The sequence below is a fragment of the Phoenix dactylifera genome, chromosome 1, assembly GCF_051530095.1.
Source record: "Phoenix dactylifera cultivar Ajwa chromosome 1, Ajwa_hap1_PhDact_Kaust_v1.1, whole genome shotgun sequence".
Taxonomy (NCBI): Eukaryota; Viridiplantae; Streptophyta; class Magnoliopsida; order Arecales; family Arecaceae; genus Phoenix; species Phoenix dactylifera.
Genome location: NC_143190.1, coordinates 42757126 through 42782442, shown reverse-complemented (window position 1 = coordinate 42782442; position 25317 = coordinate 42757126). Strand labels below are relative to the sequence as shown.

Sequence of the window (25317 nt, the reverse complement as noted above, 5' to 3'; positions counted from 1 at the left end):
TCTGTGGTATCAACTTAGAAAACTTCTTGAAAACTATCTTAATTGGCTCTGATCTGTGCTCACTAATCTGATTCCAATATTATTGCCTTAAGTTATATGATTCATATCCTTGCAATAATTTAACATTCAAATCAGAGTACAATAAGGGAAAGAAATATTTGAATGTTCTTATCTTTGTGCTTAATGTTTTCCTATCTTTTTGATGTTGTCAAAAAGGGGGAGAAATATCTAAGTATATGCAAATATCTAAGTATATGCTCATAATGCCTTTATGCTTTGAATTGAATACAAATCAGCTTAAATTGAAATATGTTGATTGTGTTAAGCTGATTAAATCTAAAGCATTATCATGAAGTATGTTTTAAAAATATATGTTTTCTACTTCATGCAACTTTGCTATGTATTACTTCTAGAAAACAATATCTTTTATATTGCATATACTCCAAGTTTTGTCATCATCAAAAAGGGGGAGATTGATGACCCAAAGATTGATTCATAGATTGATTTTGATGATCACAAAACCTTGAAGTATAGATACTAATGTTTATGTTGCAAGGAGAAAGATATTTATTTTGCAAGGAACATAGCAAGTTGGAAGAACACAAGAAGGCCTCCAAAGCTCTCAAGTTGGAAGAAAGCTACAATTTATTGGCCCAAGCTTAAAGTTCAAAGGATTCAAATTGGAGGAGTAAAATCAAAAGAAAAATTCAAAAGAACAGTCTTCGAGTCGACTCCAGTGGAATTCGAGTCGACTCCAGAGAAGTATGAGTCGACTCCGGAGAAGTATGAGTCGACTCCTAGGAGTCACAGGCAGAAAAGTCAGAGAGCAGTTTTCGGGTCTGAGATTCGAGTCGACTCCAGTGGAACGCGAGTCGACTCCGATGGTTGGTAGGTCGACTCCGAAGAAAGCAAGAGTCGACTCTCAGCGGAACACAAGGAAAAAGTCAGAGAGCATTTTTGGGACTCTGAGATTCGAGTCGACTCCCGCATTGCACGAGTCGACTCCGAGACTCCGCGACCATCAACAGACAGAAAACCAAGTTACTGCCTCTGAGATTCGAGTCGACTCCCAGACAGCTCGAGTCGACTCCAAGGCAGCGCTACACCAAGATGGCAGAAGGTTGTGTTTCACAAACTGAGAGCCGAGTCGACTCCAAGGAAGTTCGAGTCGACTCCAAGACTGGACGAGCCAAAAGACAGAGGATCGGGAGTTCGGGGTCTGAGATTCGAGTCGACTCCCAGGACAGTCGAGTCGACTCGAGAGGACAAAATTCAAAATTGGATCCACGGACTTCAGTGGATGAGCCGACTCCGAAATTGCCAAGTCAGCTCCAGAAGTTGGCGAGTCGACTCCGGGTTAAGACGAGTCGACTCCCAGTCGAGGATGCACCATAATTCAAATTTGGAACAGTGGCCGAGTCGTCTCCAGTAAAGCACGAGTCGACTCCTGCAACAGGCGAGTCGACTCCTGATCGCGCGAGTCGACTCCGATCCCAACGGTAATATTGTCAGGAAGTGCAGACTGTGTCCAACGGCTCTATTTTTGTCTCTAACGGCTAGATTCTTGTTTCCACGCCATCTAAAGCTATAAAAACAAGAGGAGAGCTAGGGGAGAAGGCATGGAAGTGGGAGAGAACTTTTAGGGAAGAGATTCCAAACAGATTACAAGGGAAATCTCCCAAAAGCACAAAAGGGCCATTCAAAGTGAAATAGAGGGAAGAAGAGCATCCAAGTGAATCCCAAAGCTTCCTCTCCATCCGTGTGCTGCCTCAGTGATCCTCCACTTCGTGCCAAATCAGAAGAGGGTCAAGTAAAGAAGAAGTCGAGCTCCTTCATCTTCCAAACTCGTTTGAGGACTTCACTTTACTCTATTTGCTTATAGTGTTATATTTGCTTGTTTAAGAAGCTTTGATTTATCTTAAACTTTGTTATAATATCTTGTAACTTGATTCAATCACGGGATTGAATCAAGGGGTAAAGGTTTGTTGGTGAGCCAAAGGGAAAACCAACGGTGTAAGGTTTGTTGGTGAGCCAAAGGGAAAACCAACGGGGTTTAGGTTTGTTGGTGAGCCGAGGGTAAAACCAACGTGTAAGGGTTTGATTGTGAGCCCGGGAAAACAATCGGAGTGGTTCTAGTCGGTGAGCCTGGGAAAACCGACCGAGTTCGTTGTGCGCTCGTAAAACAACAAGTTGGGTTGTGAGCTTGTAAAACAACCGGCTGTAATCGCTAGGATTATAGTGAAATTCCCAAGAGGTCTTGGGGAGTGGATGTAGGTGCTGGGGTGCACCGAACCACTATATTTTTGTTGTGTTTGTGATGCTCTTTGTTGACTGACCTCCTCACTCACTTACTTAGATATTAAGCTTGCTTAACTCTTCTTCGTGCATCCTTTAGTTGCAAGCATAATCAATTTACTCAATCATTAAATTGAATAGCATACTAGGGCAAAATTAGACTAATCTTTTATTGAACCCACTGCTTAATAGTTGATTAGATTAGAATCATACTCTTGCTAAGGTTAAGCTTCACTAAGCATCCATACAACTTAGCATAATTAATCTAAAAGATTAGAAGTAGTTTAAAAGGTTTTAAAAGACCCAATTCACCCCCCCCTCTTGGGTTGTCACCTTGGGCAACAAGAGGATTGTGAGAGCTTCTTCAGAGCTAGGTGGACAGAGCAGACAAGGGGTGGAAGCCGAGTGGATATTTCGATGCCTCAGCTCCGGATGTCGGAAGAGAAGACTACATCACTGATCAGGCCGGTATCAGAGAGGGAAATTAGGGAGACAGTTTGGTCCCTTGAAGGAGACAAGGCTCCAGGGCCGGACAATTTTCCCCCGGTGTTTTTCAAGAGGTATTGGTCGATTGTGGGATAGGAGGTGACAGCGGCCATATAACAGTTTTTCAGTGCAGCTACGATGTCGATGGACTGGCAGAGAACTTTTATCACACTGATACCGAAATGGCAGGATGCTACTGAGCTGGGACATTTTCGCCCGATTAGCCTATCCACGACTCTATACAAGGCTACGACGAAGATACTTGCCGTTAGGTTGAGGGACATCCTCCCAAGGTTGATTAGTCCAAAACAGGGGGCTTTCTTGAGTGGGCGGAGTATTACAGACAATATGCTTATTGCCCAGGAGTTTATGTTTGATCTTCGTAGGGCACCGATGAGGAGGAGCTTGATAGGGATCAAGTTTGACATGGAATAGGCATATGACAGGATGAGATGGGACTTTGTAAAATAGTCCTTGCGGGGCTTTGGATTTTTCGAGATATGGATCAGCTGGGTGATGGGTTGTGTGCGGCATCCCTCTTTCATCGTCTTGGTGAATGGTACTCCATCTCGTTTCTTTGAGTCTACTGAAGAGTTGTGCCAGGGCTGCCCCCTCTCCCTTTTGCTCTTCATTATCTGTGCAGATGCGCTCTCTAGAGCTCTTAGACATGTTGTGTCCATGCAAGAGTTAGAGGCTTATAGGCCGGTGGAGGGGGTTGTGCCAATTTCTCACTTGCTTTTCGCTGATGATTGTTTATTGCCGACTCGGTTGACTCGACAGGCCGCACGGGTCATCTGCAGGATTCTACGTGACTACTGTGCAGTGTTGGGGCAGTGTGTCAATTTGTCCAAATCAGCGATATATTTCAGCCCGAAGACAAGGTTGCCAGTAAAGAATTCAATTTTGGAGATTCTGGGGATGCGCGAGGAGGTGGGCACATTAAGATATCTGGGGATTCCGCTCTCGGGTCAGCGGCTACGCAACAGAGACTGCACCTCTCTAGAGCTTAGTATCAGACATAGACTGGAGGGATGGCAGAAGCACACATTATCGATGATAGGGAGGATCACTTTGGTTCGGTTAGTTTTTCGTTGATTCCGACTTACTTTCTCTCCAATTCTCTTATCCCAGTGGCGGTTCTAAGGACTATTGAGCAGCTCTTCAAGAACTTTGTCTGGGGGTGGAGTAGTGGTAGAGGCGATATCCACTTGTTGGCATGGGAGGTTGTGTGCCAGCCGACCAGGGTTGGAGGATTGGGAGTGCAGTCCTTGGTGGTGAGGCGTGAGGCTCTAGCGGCGTGTCACATAGCTAGATTTATGCTAGAGCCTGATAGTTTGTGGTCCTCACTGATAAGAGCCAAGTATGGGGCTTTGGTGCCTGAGACACGGATAGGCCGGCACCACTCACCGGTCTGAAGGGAGATATGTGCCAGGGCCATGCTGGTGCTTTTGGAGATTAGATGGTCCATTGGGGACGGACGTTTGATCGATATTTTGGCGGACAATTGGGTGACTGAGCAGCCGATCAGTCGTCTGCCGACCTTGGTGGACTTGGCGAGATTGGATGGATACAGAGTCTGTGATCTATTGGACCCTGCTGGGGTCAGTGGAGGGAAGAGCTGACTCGGAAGGCTTTCGGAGAGCAGTTGGTAGAGTTAGTTCTGGCTTTACCGGTTCCATCTCGGAAGAAGTCTAACAAGCTAGTGTGGAGGCCATCGGGCCGGATGCAAGTACGAGCCAGGGATTTTCTTCCTCTGTTCAGTAGGGAGTCAGGCCGGCAGATTGAGGGAAGATAGATTTGGAGGATGCGGGTTCACCCGCATGTGGCACTCTTCATCTGGAAGGTGGCATGGGGATGCCTACCGACCAGAAGTTTGCTAGCCCGGCGAGGAGTGCGGGTCACGCAATGCTGTGTTATGTGCATGGAGATGGAGGAGACCGTTTATCATGTTCTTTTGTAGTGCCCTAGGGCAGAGAGATATGGAGCAGATCACCAGCCTTCTTGCCCCAGTCGGTGGAGTCAGCACATGACCTGATTCTTTTATTGAGAGTATCTATTCGAAGCCCCAGATTCTGGGAGGAGGGCATCTTCAGAGCATACCCGACTTATTATATTTGGTTGGACAGGAATGCTGGCATATTTGAGGGTAGGAGGCTATCACCGAGGATGGTGGTTGATAGAGCTATACTGCAGTCGGGGGAGGTTACTGCAGCTTCCGCGTTGTTCACTGCTGAGATAGTTAGGGACATTTGGGGTACTCTATCCGCTGTCACAGCGCCCAAATTCGCCCTCGTTTCTTGGGTGCCCCCACCCCCTTGATCATCTCAAAGTGAATTTCAATGGAAGTATGTCGGTGGATGGTATCTCTGGGGGTGTTGGATTTGTGATCAGAGATTTCTGGGGTAGGCTGGTGGCAGCCGGAGCTCAGCACACACCGGGACTCACAGTTGTAGGGACAGAGCTTCGGGCTGCATGGGAGGGGTTGTCATATGCGAAGAGGGTCCTCAGTGCCAAGTGGGTGTTTCTTGTGGGGGATTCTTTTGTGGTGATTGACTGGATCTAAGATGTGGATAGATATAGTGATGGCCATCCCCTCATTAGAGAGACTTGGAGACTGGCTCAGGAGTTGGGTGGTTTTCAGTACACGTATTTCGTGAGGCGAACAGGCAGCAGACTGAGTCGCCTCCTTCGTCGTCCGGCACTCCGGAGAGTTTCTCTGAATATTTATTGGAGATATTTCCTCCTCTTTGTATTCTTTACTTTATCGTGATATGGTAGGATGTACTCACTTTAGAGCTATATAATTTAAAGTTTTTTTTTTTTAAAAAAAAAACCTAGGATTCCGACGCTCGTGGCCCATTCCCTTTTCGTGCACTGTCGATCGAATTCGGCTCTCTCTTTGATTCCAGGAGCCACTGCGACGAGCTTGTCATCGCCATTAGCGCGGGCAAGACGAGACTACGTGATAGCTGCTGTTCTGAATCGGTCGTCCCTGGCCACTTCGATCCACTCACAGCGATGGTAATCCCCCCCTTACATCCCGTCATCATTTCCGCCGTTTAGATAGAATAATATCAGGTTTCTTGCGATAGAAAGAAGCCCAATTGCCGCAACCTTCGCCTCCCGTTCTGTTTCAAGTGCTGATTCCCAACATTCCGATCGCTGCGTTTCTTTCGTCGATTCTTGACGTATTTCTTTATTGGAAAAGTTTGGAATTTTGATTCTTTTGGTCATCGTTGGTATGAGAAAACCTTTGGTATCGTTCTTGATGTCTTCAGGCATTCTTTTGTTGGTTTTATATTTTACCTAGATTTTGATTCATTCGATTCACTTGGATAGGGAAACGTTGGGATTTCTACAAGAATCGTGCCTTCTTTCAAGGAGCCGATGCGGAAGACGATGAGTGATGACGAGAGAGGAACGGGAAAAGAAGCAAAAAGAGACGCATATTTGGACAAAGGACATGAATAAGCTGGTTATGAACTTTCTTCTGACTGGAGGTATTGCTTGCACCAGGAAGAAATTCTGGCTCGAATCTGGAAGTGAACATATCCTCAATTCCTTTTGGTGATGCATTTATTTGTATCAGTAGTCTTTATATATCACCTGCTCCATCCTGTTCCTTGCTCTTCCTTATTGGCAAACAGCACATACGCATTTCAAACAGTGGCAGACCACAAGGCTTTGACGGAGACTGCAATTGAAACAATCAATTGGAAGCCACAGGTGTTCTTTATATACTTTTAGTGATGATAAAGTTTTTGTGGTCCTTTAAATTTTTGAATGAATTAAAAAGAAGCCAAGTTAAAGAAGGGAAGAGAAAAATAGACCTAAGATACCAAGGAACGAGCTATTGTTATGGGTTAAAATCATGCTACACTTGTACCTTTGCATCTTTTGCTACTTAAGTATTTAAAATTAGGTATTTGCCCTTCACCTTGCCTTTAAAACGTTTTCAAACTCTAAAAGATCCAAGATGTGCTGGTCATGAACAAACTAGCAAGCTCTCCAGACTGTGATGCAAACCATTCCACAAGAGATCTATCTATTTGAAGAGAGGATGCTTCATGAACTAAATGATATTTTTTTTCTTCAATAAATTTCGGTAAGGAAATAAATTTGACAAGGAAGGATAGATACTGATGATTACTGAATATTGATATCCTAAAATGTTATGCATGATTGGGAAACTAAAATTAGTCTTCCCAGCGAAGCCAATTGGACTCAGCGGTAGTTTGGAAGTTTAACATTTATGTATTGGCTGACACATAGCTTTAATTTTTTGTGACCTCATTGCTTTTTCTGAAACATTCTGAGAATGGTTTATTTCAGCATGCTATGTTTCCGAAAAGAATAAGAACTGACAAGCTATTACAATAACTCCTGGCTTTTGACCATTTTCATGGTTTGATTTGAACCGCCTATTTTGCTACTTGTGGTAGCATTAACAATATATACTTGCATATAATGTGAATTTGAATTGCATTGTGCAAGAATTTGCCCTTCATGCTGGCTGCAGAATAAGACTGTACTAGCTTATAACCCACGCAATTCGCAGGACAAGAACTTTTTTCTTTTTTTAAAACTTGTTTTGTAATGTATAATACATTTGATGTAAATATGCTTACACTTGATATGTTTATTTAAAGTATATTAGAAAATTGAATTGTGTTATATGCACTTTACATATTCTCAAAGAAAAAATTTTGTTAGAGAATGCTGGCTTATAAATAGAGGGGAGGGTACAAATGGTACTCTACTCAACCGGAATAGTATAATGTATTATATAATTGTTTAGTGGCCGTTGGATTAGTAGGAAACTCTGATGATTGATGTATCTACATCTCTTTTGATGATTGGTCGGGGCGAGTATTTTAATGGAAAGACAAAAAACTTAAGCCCAGTTTTCCTAAAATGCCTAGAATATCCTTGGCTATGCATACAAAATTATGCCCCCTCGGGCGCCGAAGATAGGAAACGATGAGACCAACCAAAAAATGGATGTTAAAGGCCAACCTACTTGGGAACCAAAACCGTCATGGAAAATGGATTCATTAATATGACAGCCACGATCCTTTTATTATATTAAAAAAATATTTTTTAAATAAAAATAATTTTATTTTTAAAATAGAGAAAGAAGTGGTTTGATCAGAATAATGGATTTTTGTAAGGGGAAACTGATGCTTTTTATGTATAAGCACCAAATAAGAAAAAAAAATCGATAATTGCTTTCTTTTTGATTGAATCTGTTCTTTTGTCTACAAATACTTATGCCAATCAAAGTACTTCATGAAACTCGGCGTAATTTTAAAGATAGTCATAGAATGCTCCAGGTATACTTTTCATGCTTGGAAAGTGTCATCTGCAAGTTTTATATATTTTTAGTACACATTTTTTCTCTTTTATATTTTGGAGCGAAACTTTCCTGTGTGAAATTTGGCACCACCGGGACCACTCTGATTCTGTGTCTAAACACCCCTAGTGATCTTAAGTAATATCTAGCGGCAAATACATGGTCTATTAGGAGATATGTTTTGGGGGAGGTAAGCTCGCCAGAGGATAGGAGGTCATTTCAGTAAACAAAGAGAGACAACACCAGATATGATTCATGGTCCTGTGATTTAGAGCCCTTCCTTTCTCTCCTAAACTACAAAATTGTTTGTGTTTCCACATAGTATTAAATGTCACTTGGACACGTGGTGGATGAATACTTAAACATGTGACGAACGGAGAGCTCTGCCAACATAGAGCCTCCATTTTAATATACATACATACATATATATATATATATATATATGTGTGTGTGTGTGTGTGTGTGTGTGTGTGTGTGTGTGTGTATCTATATATGTTAGATGAGGGAAGTTGCACTGAGTGTTGATGATATTCTTGTTTTCTCAGCTACTTGCTATGACTTGCCAACTCGATTTCCATTTACAGCAGCAGTTGTTGATAGAAATAATTGCTGCGAAACAAGACAAGAGGCTCTGTAATTTGCTCGCAAGATTGCACCAAGGATTTTGGAGAATGTAATTCTCTGTAATATTACTATGCCAACCCATTATATATATGGTGTTGTCAGTCTCTCCCGTAGGCTTATTTAGGAAACTTCTGACCTTTTCTGTTCCCCTCTTTTCACTCTATATTGGTAGATATACTACATGATATTTATGATTACGTAGCCATATGAACCCAAATACTTGGATTTGGCTCATAAGTTATGCCTTAGTTGCAAGCATAAGTTGATGGAAACCTTGTATGCTACATAATCTTAGGGGATTGAGAGATAATAGAATCTGATATGATTGCATATTGAAACTTGAAGCGCATCTGCTTACTATTTCTCAAAGTGAAATTAGGTCTTTTGCAGTGGAGTTTCGAAAAAGGCTTTGAGAGGACAACGACAATGATGACATTCAAAGATGAAAAGCCAGGCCGTTATGAAGAGCTTCTGGATGTTTCCCAGCATGCAAAGACTGCAAAAGAGATGGATGGCCATTCTCACGAGTGAGGGCCATGAAAAAGGTTTGCAGATGATGTTGCTTTTTTTTTTGGTTTTGTTGAGGTGTACATATGGAAAAATGAAATGGTAATTAAGGCATGATCGGTACATATTTGTACCTTTCTGGAACTGTATGTCATCAACAAAAAATGACAAAGCAAGCTTCTCTGTATAATAAATTTGAATTGTGATGCACTTGAGAGTTCTGAGTAAGTGGTGGTGTTAGAGCACCATTCTAAAATATCCACATCCACTGTTGCTAAGCCCATTTGTGCATGGAGTATTTTAGGAGTTTTCAGTAATTAGAAAAAATTATTCTCTTCCTGGACTCTCTTTGAGTGTGTACTGGAAGGCTTTAGTTTCCTTTGAAGGCCATGACGAAGATCCACTGACTACTAGTTTTTATTAGCACCCACTTCAATCTCATTGCCCTTAGTACTAGCTTTGTTGTGTTTACAATGAATTGAATCATAATGTAATTATTCCTACCCCAAGTAGTACTTTGTGTGGATAGTTTTGCAGAATAATTATTTGTGTCATAGGTAATTCATGCATATGATATTAGAAGTATATTTTTTATATTTTTGATTCACAAAACAACAGTTTTAATACCTGCTAATCATTTTTTTGTGGTCTTTACTTAAGAAAACCTGAAAAGAAATGAAAGGAAAGCAAGTGGCAAAATCAAAGTTAGGTACACCTATATGCCAAGGATCATGTTTATGTGCTTTCTGTTGACTTGGGGCAAAAGAACAGAATTACAAAAAATAACACAATCAAGTGTTGTACGTGCAAATATTGTACACGGCTTAAGAAAGAGTATCATCATGCATTGGTATGACACCCGGATGTAAAGTCAAATAATGGAAAGAGAAAGAGGAGGAAATAATTTTCCCATATGCAGGGCAGTGAATCCAAGTAATGGTATTCTTTTAAAGGGGACCTGAAGGACTTAAGAAATGCAAAGAACCCATTTGATTACTGACTACAGATACCTGAACTTCACACATGCAGAAAGAAAGAGAAGAGGAAATAATTTTCCCACATGTAATTAGGGCAGTGAATAATAAATGGTATTCTTTTAAAAGGGCCCTGAACGACCTAAGAAATGCACAGAACCCATTTGATTAGCGAAAACAGATACATGAACTTCATACACACGGACAGAGTGGGGGGACACATACACACAGAGAGAAGAGAGAGAGAGAGAGAGAGAGAGAGAGAGAGAGAGAGAGAGAGAGAGAGAGACTTGAGTCAGCTTAAAGAGCAAATATTATAGAATAGATCTCTCTTTAGATGTGTAATGGCAGCCCAAATGATGACAGTTTCTATCATGGCCAAGCAAATATCCTGTTTGCTACCTTTTAAATAAGGATAGCATGGCAAAAACATGGCATACATGAGTTCATGGGGCTAATTATTCTTTAGCTATTGAATGTCAAGTCTTACTGGTTCGCTGAAGGCTCCCAACATGTTTTCCTATCAGGAATTTACCCATGCAATTCTACCATGTCTTCCACTTGGTCTAAGTTTATTCTACTTGTTCTACTAGTTTCTATAGGAAATACTATTCTTGACACTCTATTTTGTTTTGCATGTTGCTTGACCATGGTTTATTCCGACTTTTCCTTTTTTTTTGGCCTGATGTTGTTCTCAAGATATCTCATTTTTCAAATCAGAAATTCTACTTCCATGATTTTATTTCTCCTTCATGTTTCAATTGGTATGCTTACAATTTGTTTAGATGTTTTCTGTTTAGCCTCTCCAAACATACAAATACGATGGATAACAACAGTTGTTAAATTGACTCATTGCTCTCAAGCTTGCTTAGGATGCTGATATGGGTCCAGAAGCAGCTTGATGAGAAGGTTGCTTATCCACACATCATCAATTTGCAGATAGCCTCGCTTGAAGAGTCGGCCATCTAACCCTATGAAAGTCATACGTGTTGAATCCAAGCCAGTGAAATGACGTTCTTTTCAAGCAAATGCATCGGTAATTTTCTAAACTTTGGTTCCATAGAGCATATGGATGCTAGTGTTTTCTTCTCCAGTATAGCTGTTTCTGGCTCCTTGTGATCCTTCATATGCAGCAAATAATTAACCTAGTTTGTGGATATCCTGATGTTTTGACACCCCACCTAAATATCTGCAAGATTTTTCTGCACTTGGTACCAGATTGTTATTGGTTGAAGGGCATTGTTATTTTAAATGTGTTTAATCCTTTTTCTTGCCCATCTTCTGCAGTTTTTTTTGTCTGAAAACAAACTGTATAACATTCCTGAGATAGTTGAGAAAGATTTATCCTTTTTATTATATAAATGGAATGTGGCATATGAGGCTTTGCTTTTCACTGGAAGTTAAGTTTCAACTGAAATGCCTCAGAGACCAAATTTGCATCGTTTTTTCATGACAATAAAATGTTAATACAATAAAATATAGAAAACAATTTCCAAGTATGGAAATATCTCAAGACATTGTCCAAGTGCCTTCCTGCATTGTGCTAAGGAGAGAAAGGAAACCAATTCTGCCTACATACTCTGCAGCAAACAAGAAAAAGAAAAAGGGGAAACAATGAAAAAGAGTTGCATGTTCTGGATGCATCCTGGTGGTTAATATTTAACTCCACCAAGTACCTCTTTAATCCTTCTGATGATATAACAGCTACGGCACATCAAGTTGTGACATATGTCCTATCACAATGAGCCAAATCAAGTCTTTAAAACATAATACGACCAAAGATGCAATTTCTTGCTTAATAATGATAATAATTTGAAAAAAAAGAGAATATAACAAAGGGAAATCCTAAATTACAACAAAGAAACTGAACCCAGAAGTGGAACCTCTATCACTTTTCATTTGATATTTGTTCTCAAAATTTTCTCTTGCTTAATGCATGATTTTCTGCAACTTGACTCTCCTCTTGCTTCCTTTCTTCATAGCTTTCTTGATTTCTGCATTCATCTTCCAGAAAAGGCTTCTAAAATGCTTCTTACTGCAGTTATTCGCCCATTTCAATGTCCTGCCCAGCTCATCTCTGTTGTTTTAGCACAAAGTTAGCTGCTTAGGATTCTGGCTGGAACTCTGAACTCAAAGATCTTGCCAACAAAACTCTCCTTTTCTACCTACCAACGAAGGCCTTAAAACTTTTTTTGGCTCTTGGGACTCCATTACTTCCTATTCCTGTTATTGATCTTCCGAACTTGGTCAACAGCTTGTATAGTTTCTGGCCCCACTACTTGAATAAGCTGTGGGGAGATAAAAAGGAAAAATAAAGGACCAGAAAATTGAAGATCTCTGATGGTGATGATGTATAATTTCTGACTCTTTGAATTGACTGCGAAGACACAATTATGCTTTCAATCATCAAATGTTCCTGCAAATTATTCCATCAGTTTCTCTGCTGCCTTGAATTTTCAGATAGCCTAAATAAAAGATAAGCCTTGTCCGACCGTCTGGAGCTTTTACCAAACAAATTCAGAAACATAGATATTCAATCTTTAGCTTACCGAACATATTCAGAATAACAGAATAATTCAAATTCAGAATAACAGATTTTCAGAATAGCAGATATTCAATCTTGAGCTTATCTCAAAAACAGATGTTCAAACACTTGCAGCTCTCCATCCAGCTTCATTGGTGTTTTGTCTCGGATATCTTGTGCTCGAGGTTCCTAATCTAACATTGTTGCATCCACCTAGTAAGTTATTGGGTTCTTAATGAGACCTTTGCAGATCAAACTTACTGTAAAAATTTGCAGGCGATTCCCTTGTATTCTGAAGCTGTTTTAAGGACCTTACACTAAAGCTGGTAAGTTGCAACAGCCAGGATCAGGACCCCAACATGCCATTGTTCCTGCTGGTTCTTGCTGATCAATTTGAGAAAGGAGTTGCAGCAGTCATCTGGTAACTTTCAAGAAGCTTTGCTGCATTCGCCCTTGCTTCCATAGAATGCAGTTATTGATGCATGGTAAAATCAAATACTTCCATCTCAAAAATCATATATTGGGCAGTGTGTCCATGTGGATCCTACGAGATTATCTTCTATCATTCATAAACTCATCACTCTGGCTTATCTTTCTAACCATGGGTCCCTCTCCTGAGCTGGAGCAGGAGCCAGAAGGAAACACAAATATGGTAAAGCAGTAGCTTCTCAAATGGTGGTTTTCTTCCTGGACCTTTATCCGTAATTCCCGATTTTGCCGAAGGTCTTGACTCTTGCTAATGTTTATACCATTCACGTGGGTAAGTAACACCTCGATCACCTTCAAGGCGGCTGCTCTTTAACCTTTTTCTATCCAATGTATGCCGCCAGATGATGACTTCATTCCAGTCCAATTATTTTGCTGCTACTTCAGGCAATAGCTCCCTCGATACTACACCCGTGACTGAATCAGGTGAAGACACATCAATCATATTTTTTTTCTTAATGATAAAAGGACTTGTTTGGTTGGCGGAAAAAATAATGGAGGAAGTACGATCAATCATATTTTATGAAAAAAAAATCCATGAAGGATACAAGAAAGCCTCTTTTCCAAAATTGTGATTTTTTTATTTTTTTCAAAAGTGCTCTTAAGCCATCATGCTAAAATGGATCAGGGTCTCTTCAAATAGTTTGAAATATGTGCAGCCACCTCCAAGACTTCCAATTATGGTAAGTGAAAATATTGTATCTAATTTTAAGGGTATAATAGATATTTTACATAAATTTTTAAGAAAAGTAGATGCTTAACCAAATATAAGTCACTCTGAAAAGTATGCGTCTTTATACCTTTTTTTTTTTATGATCAGCCAAATATTCAAAAACTATTTTTTTTAAGTATCATATACTCAAACATCAACTTTCTAGGAAATACATTAGTGAAATAAAAAAAATTCCATGAACTAGGATTTTTTTGGTTTGGGGAAGGGGAGGTGTTGGGAGAAACACAGTTTTCTGGCTAATTTCTCTAGAACCTTGCTGCAAACCTGGCAATGTCTCACATTAATTGTTTCTTCTTTCCTGAAGTATAACATACTTATGCATCATCATAGTCATTGGTTCTGGGTTAATCGCATAAGCCTGCTAGGTTATGCCCCACATAACGTGGTCCTAGACCGCATGACAACTCCTAGACGATTAGGAGCTGTCATAACATTTTCATCACAAAATTATGAGAAGTCATTTAACTGAAACACAAAAAAGTTTACATAAATGCTTTTCAAAAAGAATTTGACACATATTGCTTGAATTGAGTTTGCATAAAGTCCAATATGACTCACCCTACTTGACCCTTTGCCTCATGCAGAATAGCTATTTCTTCTTATTTACAAAATTAGTCACCATACGGCATATGCATTCCACAGAGTTTCTGGTTATACGGACGGTTGTGAAGTTGGATGGCTTAGATTGATTTATGCATTTTTTTTTTATTTCTTTCTTTTTTTTTCATTTTGATGTGCTATAAAGAGTAGGAGCAAAACTCATCAGGTGTCTGTGTATAATGCGTTAAGTTCTAGAGCGAGCAGTAGATGACTAAGTATGGCATGTTAAGGATATAACCTGCTTGACACGAGAACAAATCCACCCACCTGCGTTTTGCCTCATTCGTTCCCTGCCTCAGAAAGATCCCACTTAGGATTGTAACAGTCGAAGGCTTGATGTTATGCTTCTCCAATGCTGATGAAAGGATGGCAATGCATTTCTGTGAGATTCAATCAACTGTAAGTCAAATTTGTATTCTTCGACAAGTAGTGTATGGTCTGGTTGTTTGCTACCCTCGTAGTTAGTGTTGAGCATTGGATAAATTAATTTAAATACATGTAACTATGAGCTAGGTACCATCTGCTTATAATTCCCATCTGGTGAGAATTGCACAAGTAATGCATGTTAATCACACAAAATTTTTATCTGCCTTGGTCTCAAGTGCTAGTTGATCCAGCAATCTTACTTCTAAACAAAGGATAAACAATCCAAATGAAAGGTAAAATTTGACACCAAAAGAGAGAGAGAGGATAAGCCTATATATCGAGACCATCCCCACAAGATAGTTGATCTATCGTGGACGTCTACTAATCTAATACTTCAGCATTCCTATTCAAGTTGACGAGAGCTAGAAAAAGGTACAAAAACAACTACATAATCCCTGAGAGGAGAACTGTGCATTTTATGAAAATAGGAAACAGGGCTTCAACATTGAATGCCAAGGGCATTCTTAGAGTCGAGTACAATACACCAGTTATATGCTTGAACTATGTTAAAGTCTACGAAGTTCCTTTTTGAGGAAAGAAATAAAAAGAGCATATTTAATGGATTTCAGATGGAAGAAAACACTCCAGATCACTTACCTGTGTAAAAGACACTCCTCTACGTAGAGTTCTTCTCCTCCTTTTTCTTCATTTGATTGGTCTGTTTAGAGTCGCCCTCTCTCATTTCACAAACCTCTCTTGCATTGCCAACAAGTCATAATTTGTTATATAGGCGATGACATACCACATATTTCATGGACTTTAACATAAATTTTAACAAAATGAGAGAGATTGCAGGTGTTGGGATTTTATATTTTATAACTTTTAAGCTTGATTTTATGATGTTTCAAATTTTTATGTTATTGATTTTTATATTTTATTTATGTTCGTTTCTATGTGGATGTCTGAAGAAAACCTATCTCTTGGTATACATTGACTATCCAAAGAATATTACATGAAGAGATGCTTCTATATCTTCTTGTGGCAGCTATTTATTCGAAGACTCTGTCCCTTCATTTAAGAGTTGCATAGAGAGATGCTTCCAAAGCATCACATTTTTTGGTTTCATACCCTTTGGAAACTTGTAAATAGAGATCATACGATAAAATTAGGATATGTGAAGATGATGTGATACTCATTTTAATCCCTAATATTTGAGTTTTATTTATAGTATCTCTGTGTGCAATTGGGCGTAGATCTATTTTGATTTACCCTTGATTCATTTTATTGGAATGTGCTGTAAGACGATGATAAAGTATTTCATTATGGGAATAAACCACCATGAAATTATTTGCTCTAAAGCTGGTTGAAACCTACTGAAGGGAAAAATCCACCTCGACACACCTTGAATCAGTGACTTTTTCTAACTTATATGTATCTCTTTTATAAAATATATTTTACAGTAATTATATTATTACATATGTTTTCAGAGAATAACAATCATTTGGAACAAAACCAAGGGGAAGCGTATTAATAATCCTTTAGAGAATGGATCACTTCATGGACTCTAAAGAATTGTTCAAGATCTTATGATGGAAATGCCAACTCTTGCTTTAATTCTTATTGTGATGTTCCTTTCAAGGTACAAGCAGTTTTATAGTTCTTTGGATCGGCAAGGGAGGAGAAAGGGCAAAAAACTGATGAAAGATGGTCGGCACAGGTACTTCACAGGCTCAGTTTTTATCTTTAAAAAATAGAGAAACAAAAAATAAAGGAAAGAAAATAGATTGATCACAATCGATACAAATCCCAAAGAAGCCATGAAGTGGAACATTGGATTTACAATCATCTAACTATTTTCAACAATGGAGTAGGAAACTTTTTAACTGTTTGTAGGCTGGAAAATGAGGTCATAGAGGTATGCTGCGATGAGCAGAGAGTAAAACGAGGGTGCAGGTTTGCCCTATCTCAAGTGATTTGAAGCGTGACAAGATGCAATATATGTGCAAAAATTGTCATCCGAGTGACACCAAGGCTTCTCTTCTTCCATTGCCATTAGAAGAAAGATTTGATGGATGAGTTGGGGTTTTATAATTGTAGCTTGTAAGTTAAACCGATTGTTCTGGGTCATTTGTTTGTCTAATAATAGAAACAACACTTATTGGATATGTGATTGATCTTGTTAACTCCCTTCAAATAAATACCTATTGTGTGCATTGGACGATTGATTTTGCTTCTCTCTCATAAGAAAAATGCCATCTTGGGATCTTTGGTTAGATAACGTATTTTTTTTGCTCTTCACCTAGACGTGAAGCATTAGCATTGCCACCAAGGTGGTAGCATAGATGGAATATGGCTTTGTTTCCACCGAGATGATCCAGATTCGAAATGCGGGGCGTCGATTAAATTCGGGGACTGGATGCCCCACACTTGGATGCTTTCGGTGGGAGCGCTACTGGTCCGCTGGTACCGAGGTGGCGCTGGAGTGACGTACTCATACGTGGGTGTTGATCCCAGTGATAGGGAGCCCACAGATCAGAGAGGGTACGCGAAAACTTGCGGCCTGCATCGAACATTTTCTGGTGGAAGGGGGCCCAATGGAGGCTACTACGTGGGTGAGGTTTCCTCTCCCCCCCCCCTCCTATTTTTTACAAAAAAAAAGCATTAGCATAATTGGGAAAATTAGCAGCAAGCCATGACCATGACTTTTTTTTGCTCCCATTCGAATACTTATCAGAAGGTAAGGGTTTTCCGATAAGCTCATCTCTTTTTTCTTCTTCTTTCTTTTTTTTGGTACATCAGCTGCTCATACTGATCTCGCATGAGCATAATTAGCTATATCACTAGCAAGAAGGCTACATAGATAAAAAGGAACAAAAGCCTACTGGGTCTAAAAAAATCTTTCCAAATACATGTCTGACTTGAAAAAGCCCGTCTTTTGGATGGTGCCTTACCCGGCTTCATGCCGGGGACCAGTTTGCCTGACCCAAGGCGCGCGAATATGGGGTGTCCGGCCATGTATTTATCTCAAGATAAAAATAAAACATAAGCGTGAAAGCGATGCGTGCGGCCGCACGTACTGACAGGCACGTATCTGGTCCCCCTCTCCCGGCACGGGCTCCCCTCCCGGCTCCTGAGTTCCGAAGCAAGGCGCGTGATGGGACACGTGTCAGGCACGCGGCCCCACTGACAGCACTCCGCTCGAGCCTTTGACCCCCGGGAGCTCTGAAGATATCCCTTGTCCGGATCGTCGGATCCCCGGAGGGCACAACCTTCCTCCGCCGTCCGATCTCCTCTTCGGTGGAGATGTCGAGGCGCATTGCCCCCACTTGCAGCGCGGTGGGCCGACAAGGCGAGCTGGTATGTCGGACCGGCCCTTCTCCCAACCCAGGCCCCCCTGCCTCGCTCACTCCGACCACCCAACGACAGACACGTGTTCACCGCCCCCTGCCCCCACTCGCTTCCGCCACGCGTCGTGACCTCCGACAGCCCACTATGTGGTAGTTGGCCGGTCATCCTATGTGGCCCGCCATGTCATCGACAGCTCACTCATTGCTGGACTCGACGTGGCATGTCTTGTTTTAATTTTTTCCCTTTTATTTTTGGGTTGGGGGTGGGGTTGGTGGGGTTTGCGGGGGAGCGAAAATCCGGTCTTTCCATCAATCCCGTGAGCTCCGAGCCCAGTAATTTCGGCCACCCTCGGTAGGAGTTCTTCATAAGGCACCCCGGCTTTTGTCAAAATTGCAAGGCCTGCCACGGAGCGATTCCTGGGCTAACGAAGGACCGCATCTACCCCGGTACTTCGGCAGCATGACACACGTGTCCCTCCCAGCGCGAGTGATTATTTGATTTCTGAACGTGTATTAGTTGTACCTGCTTTATGGGGCTGGTGGCGGGTTTGGTACGAGGTTAGCCGCTAAGCATCTAGAGATTAGTTAGACACGAGAGAAGTTAAGGGGAAAAAATAGAAAGAATAAGAAAAAAAAAAAGAAAAGAGAAAGCAACAGATTCCATTGCTTCGCATTGTGGTGATTGCTTTAAAACTCCAAAAAATCAACAAATAAAGCAGTGGTGAGAGAGATAGAGAGGAAGGAAGGGTTTATTGCTGTGCACTATTTATTTCTCTTTATCTTGGGCCTTGGCTTTGTATAATGGAATTAATCCCTCCTTTTCAAGCAAGTTATGCGTTCAATTTTGTTTCCCTCCCTCCATACTTGTCAACCATAATGGCTGTTATAAGCTGATATAAGACCAAACCAAGCAAAGCGTGATTACGCGAGCAGCTTAAATTAGATGAGATGATAGGGGGAACCCCTGTCAGTGGCAGACATGGTAATTAAGAAAAAAAAGAAGGTGGAGTTGGTGGAGATGGGCAGCTCTATTTCTATTTATCCAGAGCTCGCCTCTCGAAGCAAAAGAAGAGCTCGCATCACTCCCATGGAGTCCCTCCCCCTCGCCCTCTCCTCCTCCGTCCCCACCTCTTCCCCTTGACCCCTTTCTCTCTCCAATCTTATTCTCTGGTGACTACTGGTCCTCCTCTCCCTAATAAAATTCAAAGGACCGAGTGGAAGCGAGCTGGACCTCTAGACAGAGCCATCATCATCACCACTTCATTCCCTATTCCCCTCTTTGGGGCCGACGATCTCCCGCCAAATCACGTCCGTGCCATCCTAGCCGTCCGCCCTGCATCGCACGGTCGCTGAGAGAACCAATGGCGCATCCGTGGTAGAGGGAGCTCGGCCCGGGAGGTTAGAGAGAGAGAGAGGAGTGGGAGAGAGATCGCGAGTAGGAGGAGGTGTGAATGGGGGAGAGCGGCGTCGGGGGGCCGGCGATGGCTCCGCTGAACGTGGAGCGTGGGGAGGAGAGGTGGAGACACTTCGACAACTCGGTGAATGCCGTCTCCTTCGGTTTCGTCGCCACCGCCATCCTCATCTCCATGTTCCTCGTCATGGCCATCTTCGAACGCTTCCTCCGCAACAGGTCCCCCCTCCTCTCCTCCGACGATGGCCGGAGGCGGAGGGCCTCTTCCTCCGCGGATCTCGAGGCGCAGCGCCGCCGGGGCATCGCCGGCAAGCTCGATTACCCTTCGCCCAAGGTAAGCTTTACCGCACCACACCCCCTTCCTTCTACTTCGATTGCTATTATTTTATTATATCTTAGCTACAAGGAGGAAGAAAATGGCCAAATGCCCTTTCGCTTTTGCGTAACATCCGTTGCTTGCTTCCTTGGCACATTTGAGCAATGCATGCCTTTCTTAATTATTTGGACTTTAAAAAATGGCGATCGACGGTGCCCATTCCTGCGGTCCTTTTGGAACTATACTTCTTGGCTTCTCTCCTTCTCCTCCATACCTTTTCTTGCGCTTCCTAAATTTAAATTTTCCAGAATCCAGAGTCAATTAAGATTAAAAAAGATGCAAAATCTAGTTTTCTAATGGAAAATTCACCATTTTTTTTTTGTTGTTTTCCTGAATATTAGCAGCAGTAGTACCATGGGTCCCATATAGTAGGGATTGCTTAAAGTTGTTGTTTAGTAGGAGCACAAGCATAATAGTGGCAACAAGGAGTTAATGACGGTTTGTCGGCCTTTGTTGGACCTGGGACGGGGGGCGTCGTCACACAAGAATCCAGAGGGAGAGGGGGACGGGGGGCGTTCTCACACAAGAATCCAGAGGGAGAGGGTGTTGTAGAGTCTCAATCACACCCAACACAAGAATCCAGAGGGAGAGGAAGAGGGTGTTCATAATGTTGCTGTTGGCCCTCTCCACTAGAAACTCCAACTAGCTAGTGGTCGGATAACCGTATAGGTCGAAATAGATTCGGAAGCTGTGGCGATCTTTCGTCTTGCTGCAAGCCTAAGCAGTATCATCAGCCGGGCTTAGAGCTAGTTGTAGCTAGCCATGGTAGCCCTTTGTCTTGCTACAAGCTCAAGAAGTAGCATGAGCCGGACTTTGTGCTAGTTGTAGCTAGAATATCACCCCACTACCAGAAATGTCTCTGTGCCTAATGTTGGTGTTGGCCCTCTCCACCTGAAGCTCAAACTAGCCACTGGTGGTCGGGTAACTAAGGTTGGCTGAACTGGCCTGAAGGTTCTGGTGGCCTTTCATCTTGCACATGAGTTGGATTTAGAGCTAGTTGTGGTCGTGATGTTGTTATATGCAGCAAGAGCTGGCTGCATATTTTCATCATTGCAATCTGTGGACAAAGAGATAGCCTTGTAGCAAATTTATTTATTTTCAACGAATCGAAGCCAGGGAAAAGAAGGAAGTCTTAAATGAAGTCATCAAATGCCTTCTAATTGGTTATAAATTTATTTTTAACATTTATAGTACTGGTACCCAATAGGTGAGTTCGCCTATCAAATGATTAGAAACCAGAAATTTCAGAATATCACTTTTTAGCTATTCTCTAACTTGGAAATCAATGGAAGAGAGCTTGCTAGTTACGTGATCAGTGAAATCCATAAATTTGGTTTTGCACACTTTAAGATAAAGAAAAGGGCATGCAAAATCTGTAACCAAGGGGTAAATTTAAGGGGAAAAAAAACTGATGTTTACTTCACTATTTTGGTTAAGACTTCAACCTATGAGATAGTCATTACAGTGTGTACGAAAGATTTTTAAAAAGAGGCTGATTTAGTGACAGGAGGAAATACAAGCCCTAGAAAAGTATTGTCAGACCTTTTTGCAGTCAACTGAGTTCAAGACACAATGGAATATTTGGAAGAAGCATAGCACTAGATGAGTCTAAGTTAGAATGTTTGCTGGGTACCTGAATGCACAGTACTACTTCAAGGCTCATCTATATGAGCATGAGAGTATATATACTAACGCTATATTAAGGTTGTATCGTAGAATGGCCCATTTTAAAACAATTTCCATAAGAAAAGTCCATATGTGCTGAACTTTTTTTGTGGTTACTCCAGTATTTAGGCTTGTTTTCTGCAGTTTTGGAGCCGTATTAAGAATTAGGTGTTTTTAGGTGGCCACATATTGATCCAGGTATGAAACTGAATAAAAGAATTGAAGGGAGGAAAAAAATGATATTGCTTGAGATGGAATAAGAAAGAAGGAATCATGCCCGGGCCACTGTTCGTAACTGCCTGATTCCACATGAAATGATTTGGTCTGGTTGGTGTTGACATTGAGAATGAAGGGTTTTGAGAGGATGATCCAACATTATCATACTGATTTCCTTTTACTGTATTGGGTGGTCGATCCCAATAGTCTGAGCACTCAGTGTTGGATGATTGTCATTGTTGGCATGTCATTATCATTAATTTTTAAATTGTTGTTGTTCTGCCCTCACCCAAACAAAATTTTAAAGCAAAACTGCACTTAAACAAGTGATGATTTAACAGAGTTCCATTTCGTGATTAATGGACGAGCAATAATATGGGACATGTCATGCATGCGTAGGCAACTCATTGCGCTAAGTACACCTCATTATTGTTGTATCTATGTTCGCTTGGTTTCTCAGCATTTGTGTATCGCACCAATGTAACATTATTTTATCCGTCTCTCTTAATTGATCATTGTCAAACGGTTATGCTTTTAGCAGAATGAGAAGTGAACCAACTCACAGTGTGGCCCACATTTTAAGCTAGAATTGTTTCTCATAATAATATACACAAGGAAAAACACTTGGGTCCAAGGCTCCAAGGAGCACCATGAGATCAGATGTAAAGGTTGAGAATTTGAGATTAAGAGACTGTTGTTTATGTATCATCTTGTTTTTCCACATTTCATTGAATTTGCTGTCACGTCTGCTAATTGAGGAATTTAATATCTTTATGTTGCATTTTTTAGGGAATAATTAATGTATGGCAGGGTAGAGATGTGTCCATTTGAGAAAGGACCAAAAAAAGGGTAAAAATTTAAAATAAATATATGAAGGTTTGACTGCTTTTGATAATGAGAGAAAAAAGATTAAGGATTAGTCCATGAGTCTTAAATGGCTGACCTTGTATTGTTTATCATTGCCAATTGGCTACAATAATTGCCTGGATGCCTTTTGGCATGATTGGTGATATTTGAAAGACCAAGAAGACTACGACGCAAGAATAAGACAAGACTATCAAAAATCATGAATTACTGATGCGATGAAATAGCAATATCACTTCTTGAATATGAAGAGGTACTGGCTTGAATTCTGGATCTTTTTATGTATAAATGATGTATAACATGTAGATGTTACAAAATTGGAGATCCCCATGGATTACTGAGCTGTCATTTACCATGACAAAATTCGCATTATTAAGATAACAAAATAAAGCCAATAGAAATATTTCTTTCATTTACAAAAAAAAAAAAAAAAAAACTCCGACAGATCTTCTCAAGAAAGCGACACTAGCATGCTGGAGAGAGAGAGAGAGAGAGAGAGAGAGAGAGAGAGACAGAGACAGAGCATAATCATGGCGTACTGGTCCACTTTCAATTTTGGAGAGGTAGTGTAGTTACATTTAGTTCTAAATTTTTGCAAACCTTAAACAACTAAATTCCACCCATGCAAGCATATTTTCTGTTTCAACCTGGTTTTTTTAATTTCTTATGCTCAAAAGTTCAGCCTCCAGAGCCTGTTCTATCCAGAAAGGAACCTACCATCCCTGAAACTGGAGAACTATTTATATTACATGCAGTTGACTTAATGGAAAGCTTATCGGTCGTAACTCATTATCAGTTTTCCACTATTTGGTCATTACTTGATGACAGTTGAAAGCATCTACTTCTGAAAAACTTTTACAGTTTTCTTTACATTTTGGCCAACTTAGGAGTATAAAACCATGAAGCAATTTCTAGATCCAGTGAACGTTGCATATTTTAGCTGTAAAGTTTGTCAATAGTTCTGGTTGAATGATTATTAGGGAGACTTGTCAATTGTTTTATCCTCTTGACATTGTGTGGCTCATGTTTTGCTTCTCTCTCGCAGATGTCAATCTATGCAAAAGGGGTTTCAGTCCTGATGCCTGGGTATGATATACCCACCTTCATCGCGCACCCTGCCCCTGCGCCTTGCCCTCCTGAACGAATCTCTTGGCCTTCTCATCAACATGCTGCATCAAATTTAAGTTAGGAATCTCAGAGACTGTTGTCCACTTCATCTTTTGTCATCCAAATTCGTCTCATCCCACAGTGTCCATTTGCATTTGGACACCATGTTTGGTTCCACCTGAGGCAGTTCGGGCAGCGCGGTTGCAACCCATGTTTTTTTTTATGTGAGCTGCTGCAAGACAGTGCTAGAATATGTATAGTTCACCTTTTCATGTGATCTTTGCTGCCCCTGTTCCTTCAGGGAATGGAGTGGTGGCTTTCTCAAGGACTCCTATCATTCTGTCCAATTATAATTGCAACTTGGATGTTTTCAAGCAGTGGGATTGTAGGTCCTTAAGTTTCAATCTGTCGGAGACTTCTGTGAGAAATCTTCAGGAGAAATATTTGGAGTTCTAGACTTGAATCTGGCTGTTCATCTCTCATTTGCATGGCTCGACCAAAAAGCAAGGTTTTGCAAATCCCAGGGGTCAAAACTCGTGCCAGAGCTGCATGCAGGTTTGGTATTGCCTTCAATCTATTTGAAAGGTGAGTTATTTCCCCGGCACACTAGGAAATGTGGTAGTGATGAATTTATGGGAGATCTTGAAGCTTTGAGTGGGAAAAGAATATTTACTTGACATTTGGTGCTTGAGTCATCTGGTGTTACAGTCTTTAAAAAAAAATGCTGTACAAATCCAACGTCTACAAGATTAAGAGATATGGAAGTGAATTTTTTTTTATTGGGTTTCCCTTTCTTTTCCTTTCATGAGGGGTTGGGTTTGTATCTATGGCTCGAAAGTAGGATTCAGCTTCCTTTACGTGTATCCGCCATTGGATCGCCCACTGGGCGGTTTGAGATTTGTGCAGGTGATGAATTGCAAAAATTTGGAGTACATTGAGATCCGTGTAGTGGGTGACAGGATGGTAGATTCGTACGAAGAAAGATAACTACAACCCCAACCCATGGCATGCCGATCCTTTTTTGCAAGGAAAAGTTCCATTGGAGGCTGAAAATATTGCACAAAATCCAGATATTATTGAAAAATTTTGGTTGTCAACCTGTCATGAAGGTATATAAGCAAGAAAGGATCGAGTTGATGATAGGGCGGCGTTGGAACTTTTGTTAGAATCGAGGTTTGTAAATCTGTTTTGAATTATTGCTATATGATTACATGATCGAAAGATCGGGAGACGCTGTTTCTAGGGTCCTGGGATTGCATGCAAATGGAATTTTCATTTTCTTCCTCCTGCTAGTGTCATGTACAACAAGTTTTAATATCGATCTCTGACCCATAGTTAATTTATGGATTAAGGTTCAATTATAAAAATACTTCAATTCGTTTC

At 41.0% G+C, this 25317-nt stretch overlaps 1 protein-coding gene and 1 long non-coding RNA gene across 9 annotated transcripts; both read left to right on the top strand.

The window, feature by feature from the left end:
- The first annotated feature begins 5610 nt into the window (after window positions 1-5610).
- Window positions 5611-17169, top strand: LOC103721462 (uncharacterized). Of its 8 annotated transcripts, none has more exons than XR_015967626.2 (8): window positions 5611-5802; window positions 6121-6507; window positions 9149-9303; window positions 11103-11275; window positions 13040-13248; window positions 13392-13523; window positions 13637-13675; window positions 16588-17169. It is a non-coding gene; the product is annotated as an uncharacterized LOC103721462 (long non-coding RNA). The 8 variants fall into 8 exon arrangements; XR_005511603.3 differs by having other exon boundaries at window positions 13594-13675; XR_016395740.1 differs by having other exon boundaries at window positions 13392-13675; window positions 16588-16665; window positions 16842-17169.
- A 2196-nt stretch (window positions 17170-19365) lies between these two features.
- Window positions 19366-25317, top strand: LOC103721463 (CTTNBP 2 amino-terminal-like protein). Its single transcript, XM_008811686.6, has 2 exons — window positions 19366-20040; window positions 23873-25317. The coding sequence occupies exons 1-2, from the start codon at window positions 19747-19749 to the stop codon at window positions 24014-24016; spliced, it is 438 nt and encodes a 145-aa protein (XP_008809908.1). The 5' UTR covers window positions 19366-19746; the 3' UTR covers window positions 24017-25317.

Excerpts from the sequence above, each read along its gene's own strand:
- LOC103721463 (XM_008811686.6), top strand. The coding sequence starts at position 19,747 with ATGGGGGAGAGCGGCGTCGGGGGGCCGGCGATGGCTCCGCTGAACGTG. Across the intron at positions 20,041-23,872 it reads TCGATTACCCTTCGCCCAAG|ATGTCAATCTATGCAAAAGG; the intron begins GTAAGCTTTACC and ends TCTCTCTCGCAG.